This window comes from Ranitomeya imitator, chromosome 2 (assembly GCF_032444005.1).
Source record: "Ranitomeya imitator isolate aRanImi1 chromosome 2, aRanImi1.pri, whole genome shotgun sequence".
Lineage (NCBI taxonomy): Eukaryota > Metazoa > Chordata > Amphibia > Anura > Dendrobatidae > Ranitomeya > Ranitomeya imitator.
Genome location: NC_091283.1, coordinates 603,270,076 through 603,285,541, shown reverse-complemented (window position 1 = coordinate 603,285,541; position 15,466 = coordinate 603,270,076). Strand labels below are relative to the sequence as shown.

Below are 15,466 nucleotides of genomic sequence, written 5' to 3'. Positions count from 1 at the left end.
AACACTATTCTCTTCAACATAAACCTGTAACCAAGAATGCTATGTTTGTAGGTAAGCACACTGAAAGGAAGATGCAGCACAAGACCGCGTGTGGTGTATAGTTGCGAAATTTTATTATTGAAAAGGTATATAAAAATGTGAACATAGAAGAAAAATCCAGTGCATGTAATTCTTAACCAGACCTTGCAATCCACGTTACTAATATCTTTAGATTTAATTCTAAATCTCTCCATTCTTTTGTGTCCAAACCTTGAATACTCTGTAGGCCAGTTCTCGCAAGGCTTTCATGTTTTCCACAGCTTCTTTTTCCTATTTCTTGATGTTCTTTTCTGTGTCATTCTTAATGGTATCCAACCAAGGGGTCTTTGGTCTCCTGTTTCCCTTTACCACTGACTATTCTCACATGGAATAACATATTCCTTCTATTATACAGAATATTAAAACTAAAGTAAAATATTAAAATAAAAATTTTATTAGACAGAAAAAAAGTATTGATTGCAAAATAATTAATTATAATTTTCCACGAACATTATGTTACTATTTGCAGACTTTGGTAGAAAGACATATAAGACACTGAATAGGGTAACTGTCCATATGGAGTCAGGAAGACCCCAGTCCTTTTTCTCCCTCAGGGTTACTGCTCTGGATCTCCGGGGGGCTCAGTTGTCCATCTAGTGGGCTTTGGGTGATAGCAATAGATCTTTTATCAGCAGCCGGCAGCGCCAGTCTGGGAGCCAGAAAGTGGAGCTGGTCATCCTTGGATAAGGAGCACACAATGTCCTGGGAGCTGACATCCTGCGGGAGCTCCGCTTTTCTCTTCCACTCTTTGTACTCATTGAAATAGTCTCCATTCTCCGTCTCCTTTTTCTTGTCATATTTTCCAGATACAATGAGTCTCCTGCCTTCTGTTCTCACTGTCAGCTCCTCAGGAGAAAAGCCACTGACGTCCAGGCTGAGCTCAAAGTTTTCCTTCCCCTCGTTGCCTGTGGTGGAAGTGTTCTTGTCAGTGGCTGCAGAGCTTCTGCTCAGATCGGCTCTCCGTCCCATGCCCTGTGCCAGGAGCTGGTAAACCTGGTGGACACGCTGCATTCTCCTCTCCATGTCATTCCTCGTCATGTCATCATCCAGGAGGCCAAACATGAGTTGTGCTGCCGGCCAGTTAGTGAGGGCCGGCTCCCTGCAGACACACAGAGGGCTGTATGAGGACAGCAGAACGCTGAGAGGAAACATCTTTGGCTGATTTTGCTGAAGCCTCTTGCAATCACAAGGCAGTGGCCCTTGAGTTGCGGTGGCCCTCCTTTTCCCTAATAATCTCTGGCCACTGCATAAAAGTAGCAGAGATAACAGGCTTTAAAAACAGGCTGGTTCATAGATATGGGAACAGAACGGAGCTTGCTGCATAGATATGGAAGCAGAACCAAGCTTACTCCAGAGATATGGGAGCGGAATCAAGCTTACTCCGGAAATATGGGAGCAGAACGGAGCTTACTACTGACATATGGGAATAGAACAGAGCCTACTACATAGATTTGGGAGCAGAACCGAGCTTACTCTGGAGATATGGGGGCAGAACAGAGCTTACTACAGAGATATGGGAGCAGAACGGAGCTTACTGCAGAGATAAGGGAGCAGAGCAGAGCCTACTACATAGATTTGGGAGCAGAACCGAGCTTGCACTGCGGCCTTGCAGCGCTGGAGTCCTGGGTTCTAATCCCACCTTGGACAACATCTGCAAGGAGTTTGTATGTTCTTCCCGTGTTTGCGTGGGTTTCCTCTGGGCACTCTGGTTTCCTCCCACATTCTAAAGACGTACTGATAGGGAATTTAGATTGTGAGCCCCATCGGGGACAGTGATGATAATGTGTGCAAAACTGTAAAACGCTGCGGAATATGTTAGCGCTATATAAAAATAAACATTATTATTATTATTATTACTCCGAAGATATGGGAGCAGAACAGAGCTTACTACAGAGATATGGGAGCAGAACAGAGCCTACTACATAGATTTGGGAGCAGAACCGAGCTTACTACAGAGATATAGGAGCAAAACAGAGCTTACCCCCCCATTTCCTTGTAGACTGTAAGCTTGCCAGCAGGGACCTCACTCCTAATGTCACTGTTTAAATTGTCTTAACTTGTCTTGAATTTATTGTCTGTACATGTCCCCGCTAATTGTAAAGTGCTGCGGAATATGTTAAATAAATAAAAATTATTATTATTACTACAGAGATATGGGAGCAGAACAGAGCTTACTACAGAGATATGGGAGCAGAACGGAGCTTACTGCAGCGATAAAGGAGCACAACCGAGCTTACTACAGAGATATGGGAGCAGAACTGAGCTTACTACAGATATATGGGAGCAAAACCGAGCTTACTACAGAGATATGGGAGCAGAATGGAGCTTACTGCAGAGATAAGGGAGCAGAACCAAGCTTACTGCAGAGATATGGGAGCAGAACCAAGCTTACTAGAGATATGGGAGCAAAACAAAGCTTACTACAGAGATATGGGAGCAGAACAGAGCCTACTGCAGAGATAAGGGAGCAGAACCGAGCTTGATAAGTCTACTACATGGAACCAAGCCTGCTACATAGAAACTGGAGCAGAACCGAGATTACGGCATACATACGGTACCATAATCTAGATTACTACATTGATACAGTACCAGAACCAAGCTTACTGCTTAGATATGGTGCCATAACGGAGCTTACTTACAAACATACATACAATACAGTTACACAGTGCCTACTACTGTCACCACTACACAGCGAATACATAATATTATAATATCACCATTACCTCTATATGAAACTACATTCTATACAAAGACCAGTGATACCACCATACACCCTTTACTATGACTGAATTACATTTAGTGGCTACTAAATTTAAAAAAAGATGCTACCTAAAAAGTGTAATATTACCGCCTTAAACTAACCCTATATTGGTAGATACCAGTTCCGCAGAACAAGTGATTACAGTACAGTTATATATAGTAACTTACACATGACGTTCTTTCTGATTCGGATTGTTCTAATTTCTATCTGCCCAGACCGACATGACAACTTCTCCAGCCAGGACTCATCTGCACAGATTACAACAAAGGTACATTTGACTTCTCACATTTCTAGCGCCGTCTCCATCTATTCCCATCCTACAAAAACTCCCCACTCTGTGTGCACCTGCAGTGTGGACCACTGACCCCAATATTTAATCAACTGTGTCACTACTAGGATTACTCCCACCCCCCCAAAATTAAAGTATGCCAAAGAAAGTAGTAATGCCCCTACTGTGCAACGACATGTATGGTCCTTTGAAGGATATAATATCCCAAGTGCCCCCTTCCAGCAACAAATACCCTTGAGTGCTCACTTAAAGTAACACTGCCCCCCCAAAAAAGGAACCTGAGTGCCCCTATCAAAACTAATAATGTCCCCATTGTAAAGCTGCAGTAGTATCGTACGCAGTGAAGAAGCAGTGACCCACAAATTCAAACACAAAAGTCTCTTTTAATGTGTTTCTTCACAGCATTAAAGTCCACTTCACATAAATGCATATAACTTCAGTGATCAGTTTACACCAGTTCAGAGTAATGCATATCACATGGCTTTAGATTTGCGGTCCCTAAACAGGTCAGACTTTCCTTGTCCAGTTTCCCTGGGCGACCGCACGCCATCTCACAGTCTCTATACGTCTCCGTACACACAGCCTCATATGTTGCAGACACTACACACGCCAGCCCTCCTCTGACTAGTTCCCGTGGGTGTCCTGCATCGCTGTATCACAGTCTCTTACAGACTCATTACACAGTCGTACACAGTTCAGGATATCCTCCGGATAGCAGCCGGGCACCATATCCACCTGTTTGCAATCGTTACACATGCTAGTCCTCTTTCGGGTACAGGACATCCACCTCCGGGCACAGGACTATCCACATCCGACTCCTACGGGCACAGGATATCCACTTCCGGGCACAGGACTGACCACATCCGAGACCAGTACCATGGACGACTTGCATCTCTGTGTACGTTGCGGGTGCCAGGCTATTCAGGTGCCCTGGGTGCTGGCTCTGCTGGCCTTCATGCACTCTGCAGACCAGCACACACCAGACTGACACTGACGTGCACCTGCACACACCTGGCCAGACACCTGACACGGCCTGCACGGCCTGACACACCCATACCCCTTACTGCAGGGCTTTTAAACACACACAAACCTGTGGCCTTCAGCCACATGGAAAACCCGGACCGGAGATCCGTGACTCTCATGCACACCTATGGACTTCATCCGTCTGCATGCACATTCTGGGAGAACAAACAGCGCCCCCTAGCTGTATCAGAGGCCACAGCCTCACACCATTTAAAACAAATAATGTCCTCTGAGCACCCACACAGCTCTGTATATACAGAATGATGGTCCTACAGCCCCCAATACCCCTTTATTATACATTGAGGACCCCAAAACTCCCTATATATAGTAAGATGGCTACATAGCCCCCTATATACAATATGATGTCCGCACTGCATCCTATATATAGTATGAGGCTTTACAGTTTTCTATATATATTATAGCTCCCCACAAACAGTATGTTTCCAAAACCCCTATATATAGTACGATGGTCCCCTACAGCTCTCTAATTGCGATATTATGTACTTTACAGCTTCCTATATATAGTATGATGATCCTGCAACCCCTCTATATATACAACCCCTGGCAAAAATTATGGAATCAATGGCCTTGGAGGATGTTCATCCAGTTGTTTAATTTTGTAGAAAAAAAGCAGATCACAGACATGGCACAAAACTAAAGGAATTTCAAATGGCAACTTTCTGGCTTTAAGAAGCACTAAAAGAAATCAAGAACAAAAATGTGGTAGTCAGTAATGGTTACTTTTTTAACCAAGCATAGGGAAAAAATTATGGAATCACTCAATTCTGAGGAAAAAAATTATGGAATCACCTTGTAAATTTTCATATACAAAACTAACACCTGCATCAATTTAGATCTGCTCGTTAGTCTGCATCTAAAAAGGAGTGATCACACCTTGGAGAGCTGTTGCACCAAGTGGACTGATAAGAATCATGGCTCCAATACTAGAGATGTCAATTGAAACAAAGGAGAGGATTATCAAACTCTTAAAAGTGGGTAAATCATCACGCAATGTTGGAAAAGATGTTGGTTGTTCACAGTCAGCTGTGTCTAAAATCTGGACCAAATACAAACAACATGGGAAGGTTGTTAAAGGCAAACATACTGGTAGACCAAGGAAGACATCAAAGCGTCAAGACCAGAAACTTAAAGCAATATGTCTCCAAAACAGGAAATGCACAACAAAACAAATGAGGAACGAATGGGTGGAAACTGGAGTCGACGTCTGTAATCGAACTGTAAGAAACCGCCTAAAGGAAATGGGATTTACATACAGAAAAGCTAACCAAAAGCCATCATTAACACCTAAACAGAAAAAGCAAGGTTACAATGGGCTAAGGAAAAGCAATCGTTGGCTGTCGATGACTGGATGAAAGTCATATTCAGTGATGAATCACGAATCTGCATTGGGCAAGGTGACCATGCTGGAACGTTTGTTTGGTGCCGTTCCAATGAGATTTATAAAGATGACTGCCTGAAGAGAACATGCGGATTTCCACAGTCATTGATGATATGGGGCTGCATGTCAGGTAAAGGCACTGGGGGAGATGGCTGTAAATACATCTTCAATAAATGCACAAGTTTATGTTGATATTTTGGACACTTTTCTTATCCCATCAATTGAAAGGATGTTTGGGGATGATGAAATCATTTTTCAAGATGATAATGCATCCTGCCATAGAGCAAAATCTGTGCAAACATTCCTTGAAAAAAGACACATAAGGTCAATGTCATGGCCTGCAAATAGTCCGGATCTCAATCCAATTGAAAATCTTTGGTGGAAGTTGAAGAAAATGGTCCATAACAAGGCTCCAACCTGCAAAGTTGATCTGGCAACAGCAATCAGAGAAAGTTGGAGCCAGATTGATGAAGAGTACTGTTTGACACTCATTAAGTCCATGCCTCAGAGACTGCAAGCTGTTATAAAAGCCAGGGGTGGTGCAACAAAATACTAGTGATGTGTTGGAGTGTTTTTTGTTTGTTTTTCATGATTCCATAATTTTTTCCTCAGAATTGAGTGATTTCATAATTTTGTCCCTATGCTTGGTTAAAAAAATTAACCATTACTGACTACCACATTTTTGTTCTTGATTTCTTTTAGTGTTTCTTAAAGCCAGAAAGTTTCTATTTGAAATGACTTTAGTTTTGTGCCATGTCTGTGATCTGCTTTTTTTCTACAACATTAAACAACTGAATGAACATCCTCCAAGGCCGGTGATTACATAATTTTTGCCAGCCCCCATATGACGTATGATGATATATATAGTATGAAGGTATCCCACTGCGCCACATATATAGTATATGTAGTGCGATGGCCCAGGTTCCCACCATAAATATTGGACAAGGATATCAGAAGGAGATATAAAAGGGGAGACAAGGGGCGCAGAGTCTAAGTGTAGGTGTATATTCACAGCAAGAAATATATATTGTTGCACTCACCCTTTGGATGTCTTGTATGTACATTCAATTGATCCGTATGATGGATCCACGCCTTATAATATTCCGGTATGCAGCACTATTGCAGGAACTATGCCAGCCTTGATCCAAGGATTGCATGTGAATACAATGGTTAGAGAAAAAAAAAATGTCTTTCTTGGCGCTTCCGGAAGACAAGGACAGTTTGAAGGTTGAGATCATTTGCTCAGTACCAATTTTATTAGGACACTTTAATAAGAACAAAACAACAGAACAAATTCAGGCACACCCCTGCTATGTGTTAGGAGTCACAAGTCTATAAAGATAACGTTCTTTTAAAACATTTTTAAAAGCACATATAAGGGTACGTTCACATTTGCGGTTTGCGCCGCAGCGTCGCCGCCGCAACAAAACGCATGCGTCGTGCGGCCCTATCTTTAACATTGGGGCCGCATGTGCATGCGTTGTGTTGCGTTTTGTTGCGTTTTACGCCGCATGCGGCGTTAGGGCGCACCTGCCTGGGCGCGTCAAACGCAACATGTTGCATTTTTCGGGCGGCGCCGACCTTTTCAAAAACGCATGCGTCGTGCGGCCCTATCTTTTAACATTGGCGCCACATGGGCCGCATGTGCATGCGTTTTGCTGCGTTTTTGTTTGCGTTGTGCGTTGCGGCGACGACGCTGCGGCGCACAACGCAAATGTGAACTTAGGCTAATACCTGATGAAGGCCGTTGTGGGCTGAAACGCATTGTTTTGTTCTTATTAAAGTGTCCTAATAAATTTGGTACTGAGCAAATTATCTCAACCTTCAAACTATCCTTGTCTTCCGGAAGCGCCAAGAAAGGAATTTTTTTTTCTCTAACCACCATAAATATTGGATGATGGCACCAGTTGCCCATATATATACCCCTATAGGGTTCGCTCTTCCGACCGTAACTGATGCTGTGAGATCTTTCTGGTTTATTTAGTATGCCGATTACATATGATGTAGCAGCCTCCTCTGAGGTTAGGGGAGAAGTGGGAGAGTCACGCTCAAGAGGATGCAATGATAAAAGGATGTGATGCATCAATAAGCGACACCAACCAGGGTTTGTTACTGCTGACATTGTGACTCTGCTATTTGTTATATGTAGTAAAGGGTCTTATTTGTGGAAAGTTGACGGACCGAATAGTATTTCAAGGTCCCGCTAAAAGCAATAGTCACAATTAGTAGTATGGACACAATTTTTCCAGCAGCATGATATATACACGTATGAGAAAAATGGATTTAACGTGTATCTGTGACTATATGTATGATGTGGAGAGTGCATAAATTAGGCAAGACGACATTATTACGATTGCTTTATTGAATCAAGCATAGTTTTGTATATCACTTATTAAAATCTGTCAGTAATGCATTGATAATTACCAAGGACAGACTAACATATCTAAATAAGAGCCATATGTCTATAACTCTGCATATGCATGCCACGATTTCTGAGTATTGTTTGAACTATGCACCTTGCACTTTGAGAAAGTGAGTTTTATTTTTCCCTTTCATATTTTTTCTTTTTTTGTCTGTTGTCTCGAGTATTGCTTTTTAAGATTAATATTAAAAGTTACATTTTATCCATAACGCTATTATACTATACTAGATGGTTGCCCGATTCTAACGCATCGGGTATTCTAGAATATGTATGTCCACGTAGTATATTGCGCAGTCACGTAGTATATTGGCCAGCCACGTAGTATATTGCCCAGCCACGTAGTATATTGCCCAGCCACGTAGTAGATTGCTCAGCCACGTAGTATATTGCCTAGTCACGTAGTATATTGCCCAGCCACGTAGTAGATTGCTCAGCCACGTAGTATATTGCCCAGCACACGTAGTATATTGCCCAGCCACGTAGTATATTGCCCAGCCACGTAGTATATTGCCCAGCCACGTAGTAGATTGCTCAGCCACGTAGTATATTGCCTAGTCACGTAGTATATTGCCCAGTCACGTAGTATATTGCCCAGTCACGTAGTATATTGCTCAGTCACGTAGTATATTGCCCAGTGACGTAGTATATTGCCCAGTGACGTAGTATATTGCCCAGTGACGTAGTATATTGCCCAGTGACGTAGTATACAGCACAGAGCCACATAGTATATTGCACAGCCCATGTAATATATTGCCATGCTATGTAGTATATTGCCCAGCCACGTATGACACAGGTTAAAAAAATAAAAAATAAACATATACTCACCTTCCGCAGGCGCGTTGTAGCACTGTCACCTGTGTGGGGTGCAGGCGGCATCTTCCGGTCCCAGGGTGTGCTGACATCGCGGTCACGTGACCGGGTTGCGGTCACATGACCGTGACGTCACAGCAGGTCCTTGTCGTGCAGGACCTGTCATGACATCGCGGTCACATGACCGTGTAGCGGTCACATGACCGTGATGTCACGGCAGGTCCTTTCCGCGCAGGCGCACAGGACTTGTGATGACGTCGTGGTCACATGACCGTGACGTCATGGCAGGTCCTTCTGCCAGACCATCCGTGCGACCGGAACGTGCCGGTTGCATCGCGAGGAGCGGGAAAGGCGGCGTAGGTGAGTATATAATCATTTTCTATTTTTTTAATTATTTTTAACATTCAATGTTTTTACTATTGGCGCTGCATAGGCTGCGTCAATAGTAAAAAACTTGGTCACACAGGGTTAATAGCAGCGGTAATGGACTGCATTACACCGCGGCATAACGCGGTCCATTACCACTGCCATTAACCCTGTGTGAGGGCAGACTGGAGGGGTGTATGCGGGTGCCGGGCAGTGAGTGTGGGGAGTAAGGAGCGGCCATTTTCTTCCGGACTGTGCGCGTCGCTGATTGGTCCCGGCAGCCATGACAGGCAGCTGCTGAGATCAATCAGCGAACGAATAACCGTTACAGAAGGACAGACAGACAGACGGAAGTACCCCTTAGACAATTATATAGTAGATTGGTTGGATATACCACTGGCTAATTTCCCTTGAGACTCCGCCCAGGCTCCACACCAGCTCCACCTCCACCGCCCCACTGCTCATTCATGGAAAAACTCAGCTTCTCCACCACATCCTCACCGATCAGATATTAACAGTTCCCATCAAACACCAGATCACATTCATAACCAGCAGCTTTTGTTCCGGCTAAAAGAGTTGACACCACAACACAGTAGACTCTTTTGGCCGGGCCCTACTCTACTCTAAACTATTAAAAATAAATATATTTTTATGGATTTTTCTTTAAGGGAATGAGTGACATACATTTAAATTTTTTTAAACAACCATAAATACCGCATACAGTACAAGGGACAAATATCGTCACACCATGACCAGACCACACATTACCACCACATAGTGACCGAATAATACCACATACAAGGAAAAAAATCCCGCCACACCATGACCAGACCACACATTACCACACATAGTGACCGAATAATACCACATACAAGGAATAAATACCACACCATGACCAGACCACATATTACCACCACATAGTGACTGAATAATACCACTTACAAGGAACAAATATAGTGATGAGCGAGTATACTCGTTACTCAAGATTTCCCTAGCACGCTCGGGTGTCCTCCGAGTATTTTTAAGTACTCGGAGATTTAGTTTTCAGTGCCGCAGCTGAATGATTTACAGCTGTTAGGCAGCAAAAGTACATGTGAGTGTTGCCTGGTTGCTAGGGAACCCCCACATGTAATCAAGCTGGCCAACAAATGTAAATCATTCAGCTGCGGCGATGAAAACGAAATCTCCGAGCAATAAAAAATACTCGGAGGACACCCGAGTGTGCTTGGGAAATCTCGAGTAACGAGACCACATGATGACCAATAATACCACATCCAAGGAACAAATACCGCCACACCATGACCATCATGTGCAGCCTCCTTTCACCCCCCCCCCCTTCATTTGCAGTTACCCACCATTCCATTCATTTTTTTTTTAAAGTTTTTTTTATACTTACATCACCACTCACTTTCCTGCAGCGCCTTTCTGATTCTAGCGTCCTGGTCGGGACATGTTGGCACGTGCGCGATGACGTCATCGTGCACGCCCAACACCTGACCCAGAAGCATAGAGAGATCAGGGAGGGAGCGGGAGCTGTGCAGCAGCGCACAGCTCCCGAACCTGGCGTGGACGTGTGCGCTGACTGTGTCTGCTGCTGGCTGCGTCACAGTACAGCGCACACGGCTGCGCACAATTTGATGTGCGGCTGTACAGCCACCACCAGGTGGCCGGCCCTGAGCAGCTGCTGGGGGAGCGGCCCGGGGTACATTTGCATCTTTGCCACCCGGCCAAGCCCGCCCCTGGACACAGGCTGGCAGACGGGTACAACAGAGACACTGGCAGGAACGGCAGGGACACTGGCAGGCAGGCGGGCAGAGCTGGACCTCTGGCAGGCGGGCGGGCATGGCTGACGCTCTGGCAGGACAGGCAGATAAGACTGGCACACTGGCAGGACCGGTATATAGGCAGATATATGAAAAGAGGTAGGAACCTGTTCAGACAGGAGGACTTATGAATAAGTAGAGAAAGACCGCAAGAGCGGATGCAAAGCGGAAGCACAGGAGCTAGAGCCAAGAACAGAAATGCAGGAGGCAGAGCCAAGAGCAGGAGGCGGAGTCAATAACAGAAACGCAAGAGGTGGAGCCAAGAGCAGGAGGCAGAGCCAAGTACAGAAACGTAAGAGGCGGCGTCAAGAGCAGAGATGCAGGAGGAGGAGCCAAGAGCAGGAGGCGGAGTCAAGTACAGAAACGCAAGAAGCAGAGCCAAGAGCAGAGACGTAGAAGGGAACAAGGTAGAACCACAGAGAGCGGAGCCAGGTAGAACCGCAAGGTGTGGAGCCAGGTAGAACCGCAAGGAGTGGAGCCAGGTAGAACCACATGGAGCGGAGCCAGGTAGAACCGCAAGGAGCGGAGCCAGGTAGAACTGCAATCAGCGGAGCCAGGTAGAACCACAAGGGGCGGAGCCAGGTAGAACCGCATGGAGCGGAGCCGCAGAGAAGGACCACAGAGTGCAGAGCCAAGAGCATCGAAAAGCAAGACACCGAGTGCAGGGCTGAGAGCATAGCAAAGCAAGACACCAAGTGCAGAGCAGAGAGCAGAGCAAAGTCAAAGTGCAGAGCAAAGTTACAGAGTGCAGAGCCGAGAGTAGAGCAGAGCAAGACACAGAGGGCAGAGCCGAGAGCAAAAGCACAGAGTGCAGATCAAGGTCACAGAATGCAGAGCAAGGAGCAAAGCAAGATACAGAGTGCACACTGCAGAGAAAGAAAACCAAGACAGGGATATAAACGGACACAGGAACAGGACTAAACTAAGACAGAGTCAGGAATGGGACAAGGCACAGAGACATGGAGACAAGCCAGGGTACAACGCCCCACTGGGTGGTGGACACGGGCCAGGGTGGCTACAAAAGGACACAGGCCAGGGTACTATGCCCCACTGGGTGGCAAACACAGGACACAGACCAGGGTTCAATGCCCCACTGGGTGGCGGATACAAAAGTCACAGAGACAGGGCCTGGCACCTCAGCAGCCAGGAACTGACTGAGGGAGTAAGTTGCACAGGCCCCCACCAATGGGTGGGGTTGTCTTAAATACAGGAAGCCTCATGGCAGTTGGCCGGGGACACCTTAGCAAGGTGCACACAGTCTCAATAAGAAACAGGAGTTGCCGCCCCCTTATGCACACAGACAGAAGACATGCACAGAGCAAGCAGGAAACATGAGGCACACAGCATGGAGCTGGCAGCAGAGAGAAGTCACAACAAGGCCCAGAGAAGTGAGTGAGTTTGAGTGTAAAGCAGGTGGGGGATGGGAGGCCATGCAGTGATGCCGGCAGGGTTGTTACAGTAGGAACAGTAACATTTTATAGTCTCAAAAGGTGGCTACTATTCCTCTTTTCTATGAGGGTGTAATTAGACAGTCATATAAATTGGACCGAGATCAGTCAATACTTTCACTCTCAGGTGGGGAGAGCTGTGGCCAGTCCGAGCACTGCGGTCCGATTTATACAGGTCCTTCTCAAAAAATTAGCATATAGTGTTAAATTTCATTATTTACCATATTGTAATGATTACAATTAAACTTTCATATATTATAGATTCATTATCCACCAACTGAAATTTGTCAGGTCTTTTATTGTTTTAATACTGATGATTTTGGCATACAACTCCTGATAACCCAAAAAACCTGTCTCAATAAATTAGCATATCAAGAAAAGGTTCTCTAAACGACCTATTACCCTAATCTTCTGAATCAACTAATTAACTCTAAACACATGCAAAAGATACCTGAGGCTTATATAAACTCCCTGCCTGGTTCATTACTCAAAACCCCCATCATGGGTAAGACTAGCGACCTGACAGATGTCAAGAAGGCCATCATTGACACCCTCAAGCAAGAGGGTAAGACCCAGAAAGAAATTTCTCAACAAATAGGCTGTTCCCAGAGTGCTGTATCAAGGCACCTCAATGGTAAGTCTGTTGGAAGGAAACAATGTTGCAGAAAACGCTGTACAACGAGAAGAGGAGACCGGACCCTGAGGAAGATTGTGGAGAAGGACCGATTCCAGACCTTGGGGAACCTGAGGAAGCAGTGGACTGAGTCTGGTGTGGAAACATCCAGAGCCACCGTGCACAGGCGTGTGCAGGAAATGGGCTACAGGTGCCACATTCCCCAGGTAAAGCCACTTTTGAACCATAAACAGCGGCAGAAGCGCCTGACCTGGGCTACAGAGAAGCAGCACTGGACTGTTGCTAAGTGGTCCCAAGTACTTTTTTCTGATGAAAGCAAATTTTGCATGTCATTCGGAAATCAAGGTGCCAGAGTCTGGAGGAAGACTGGGGAGAAGGAAATGCCAAAATGCCTGAAGTCCAGTGTCAAGTACCCACAGTCAGTGATGGTGTGGGGTGCCATGTCAGCTGCTGGTGTTGGCCCACTGTGTTTCATCAAGGGCAGGGTCAATGCTTTATGGTGATGAAGATTTCATTTTTCAGCACGACCTGGCACCTGCTCACAGTGCCAAAACCACTGGTAAATGGTTTACTGACCATGGTATTACTGTGCTCAATTGGCCTGCCAACTCTCCTGACCTGAACCCCATAGAGAATCTGTGGGATATTGTGAAGAGAAAGTTGAGAGACGCAAGACCCAACACTCTGGATGAGCTTAAGGCCGCTATTGAAGCATCCTGGGCCTCCATAACATCTCAGCAGTGTCACAGGCTGATTGCCTCCATGCCACGCCGCATTGAAGCAGTCATTTCTGCCAAAGGATTCCCGACCAAGTATTGAGTGCATAACTGAACATTATTATTTGATGGTTTTTTTGTTTGTTATTAAAAAACACTTTTATTTGATTGGATGGGTGAAATATGCTAATTTATTGAGACAGGTTTTTTGGGTTATCAGGAGTTGTATGCCAAAATCATCAGTATTAAAACAATAAAAGACCTGACAAATTTCAGTTGGTGGATAATGAATCTATAATATATGAAAGTTTAATTGTAATCATTACATTTTGGTAAATAATGAAATTTAACACTATATGCTAATTTTTTGAGAAGGACCTGTATGTCGCCCTGACTGCGCCCTAATACCTGTACAATATATTGTGATTTATATAAATTTATCCAAGGTAAAATATATTTTCTCCTTTGCAGTACACTCTGTGTCACAATAAGGTACCTAGGGCCTAACAATAGAATTAATTTTGGGAGTCCACCATACAGCAACACAAAAATATTGCCTGTTAATTTTTAAACTTTTTGTACATTAATGTATGTGTTTTACCAAACAATCCAGTGTACAAAACAGAGGTAGGACAGGAGTTACAGCTCCAGTATGGGTAAGTACTGCACTTTACACGGATCCATATTAATCCCCCTTACTATTTATTATATGTGACTTTCTTTCAGGGAGTTAGCACTTTATTTAGTATTCATATAGCCCACAGAATGACTGCAGAATTGATACTTGGATATCACAGTATCTGAGTGCTTGGATATGCTTGTAACTCAGCGAGCATTAGGCGGTGTTCGATTTAAAACTGAAATCCCCACCCTGAATGTTCAACCCCTACTACACAGCCAATATACCTTTGGGGATTGCCTATGAGTCACTATAATGTTGAAGCCATCTTGGTAGTGACATTACTGTGATTGGCTGGACATATTACATCATCAGGGGTGTAAAAGGACAGGTGCCACCAAGTTAGGCTCACTGACACCATTGCACAGCTCAGGGACAGTTCATATTGGAGGTAGAGAGCAGTTATCCAGGCCTATGTGTGTTCATTTTAACTAATCTCAATCCTCTAGCGTTGATACTGATGCTGAACCATCATACTAACAGCCTTTCTAAGGGTTAATACTGGGCTTTGCTGTTTGTATCAGATATATTGTGCATTTAGCCTAGGGACAGTTGCAGGAGCAGGGAGAATTGAAGAATAAAGGCTCAAGGCAGGACTGAGTACTTCACAGACCATTGCTAATTAAATATATAGGTGCTGCATGTGACCTTTGTGATTTTTTTTCACTTCAAAAATTGATTATATTGTCATCAATAGAGTATTACATGCTTTCACCTACATTTCTGTGATATAAAACAATCCTAAAAAGCATAGAAAGTTTTTCTGGGTTAAATTACTCACCCATACAGTGTTCCGTGTTGTGGGGTACATTTCTGTAACATCTAACACTACAAAAGAAAGTTTAAAAATGTTTATGGGTTAAACTGCTCACCTATAAAGTGTTCCTTGGTGTGAGGTACATTTCTGTGATATCTAACTCTACAAAAAAGCTTTCCAAATTTTTCTGGACTAAATTATTCACCAATACAGTAGCCCGTGGTCTGCGGTACATTTCTGTGATACATACCGTGTATACTC

The 15,466-nt window shown here is 44.4% G+C and overlaps 1 protein-coding gene across 1 annotated transcript; it reads right to left on the bottom strand.

Annotated features, from left to right (window-relative positions):
* Positions 1–531: 531 nt before the first annotated feature.
* On the bottom strand, positions 532–1,252 carry LOC138667624 (heat shock protein 30C-like). The gene has a single exon (XM_069755752.1). It carries the CDS (start codon positions 1,228–1,230, stop codon positions 601–603), a length of 630 nt encoding a protein of 209 aa, XP_069611853.1. The 5' UTR covers positions 1,231–1,252; the 3' UTR covers positions 532–600.
* Positions 1,253–15,466: the final 14,214 nt, after the last annotated feature.

Bases quoted from the DNA above. Each gene is read 5' to 3' on its own strand.
- LOC138667624 (XM_069755752.1), bottom strand. From the start codon at position 1,230: ATGTTTCCTCTCAGCGTTCTGCTGTCCTCATACAGCCCTCTGTGTGTC.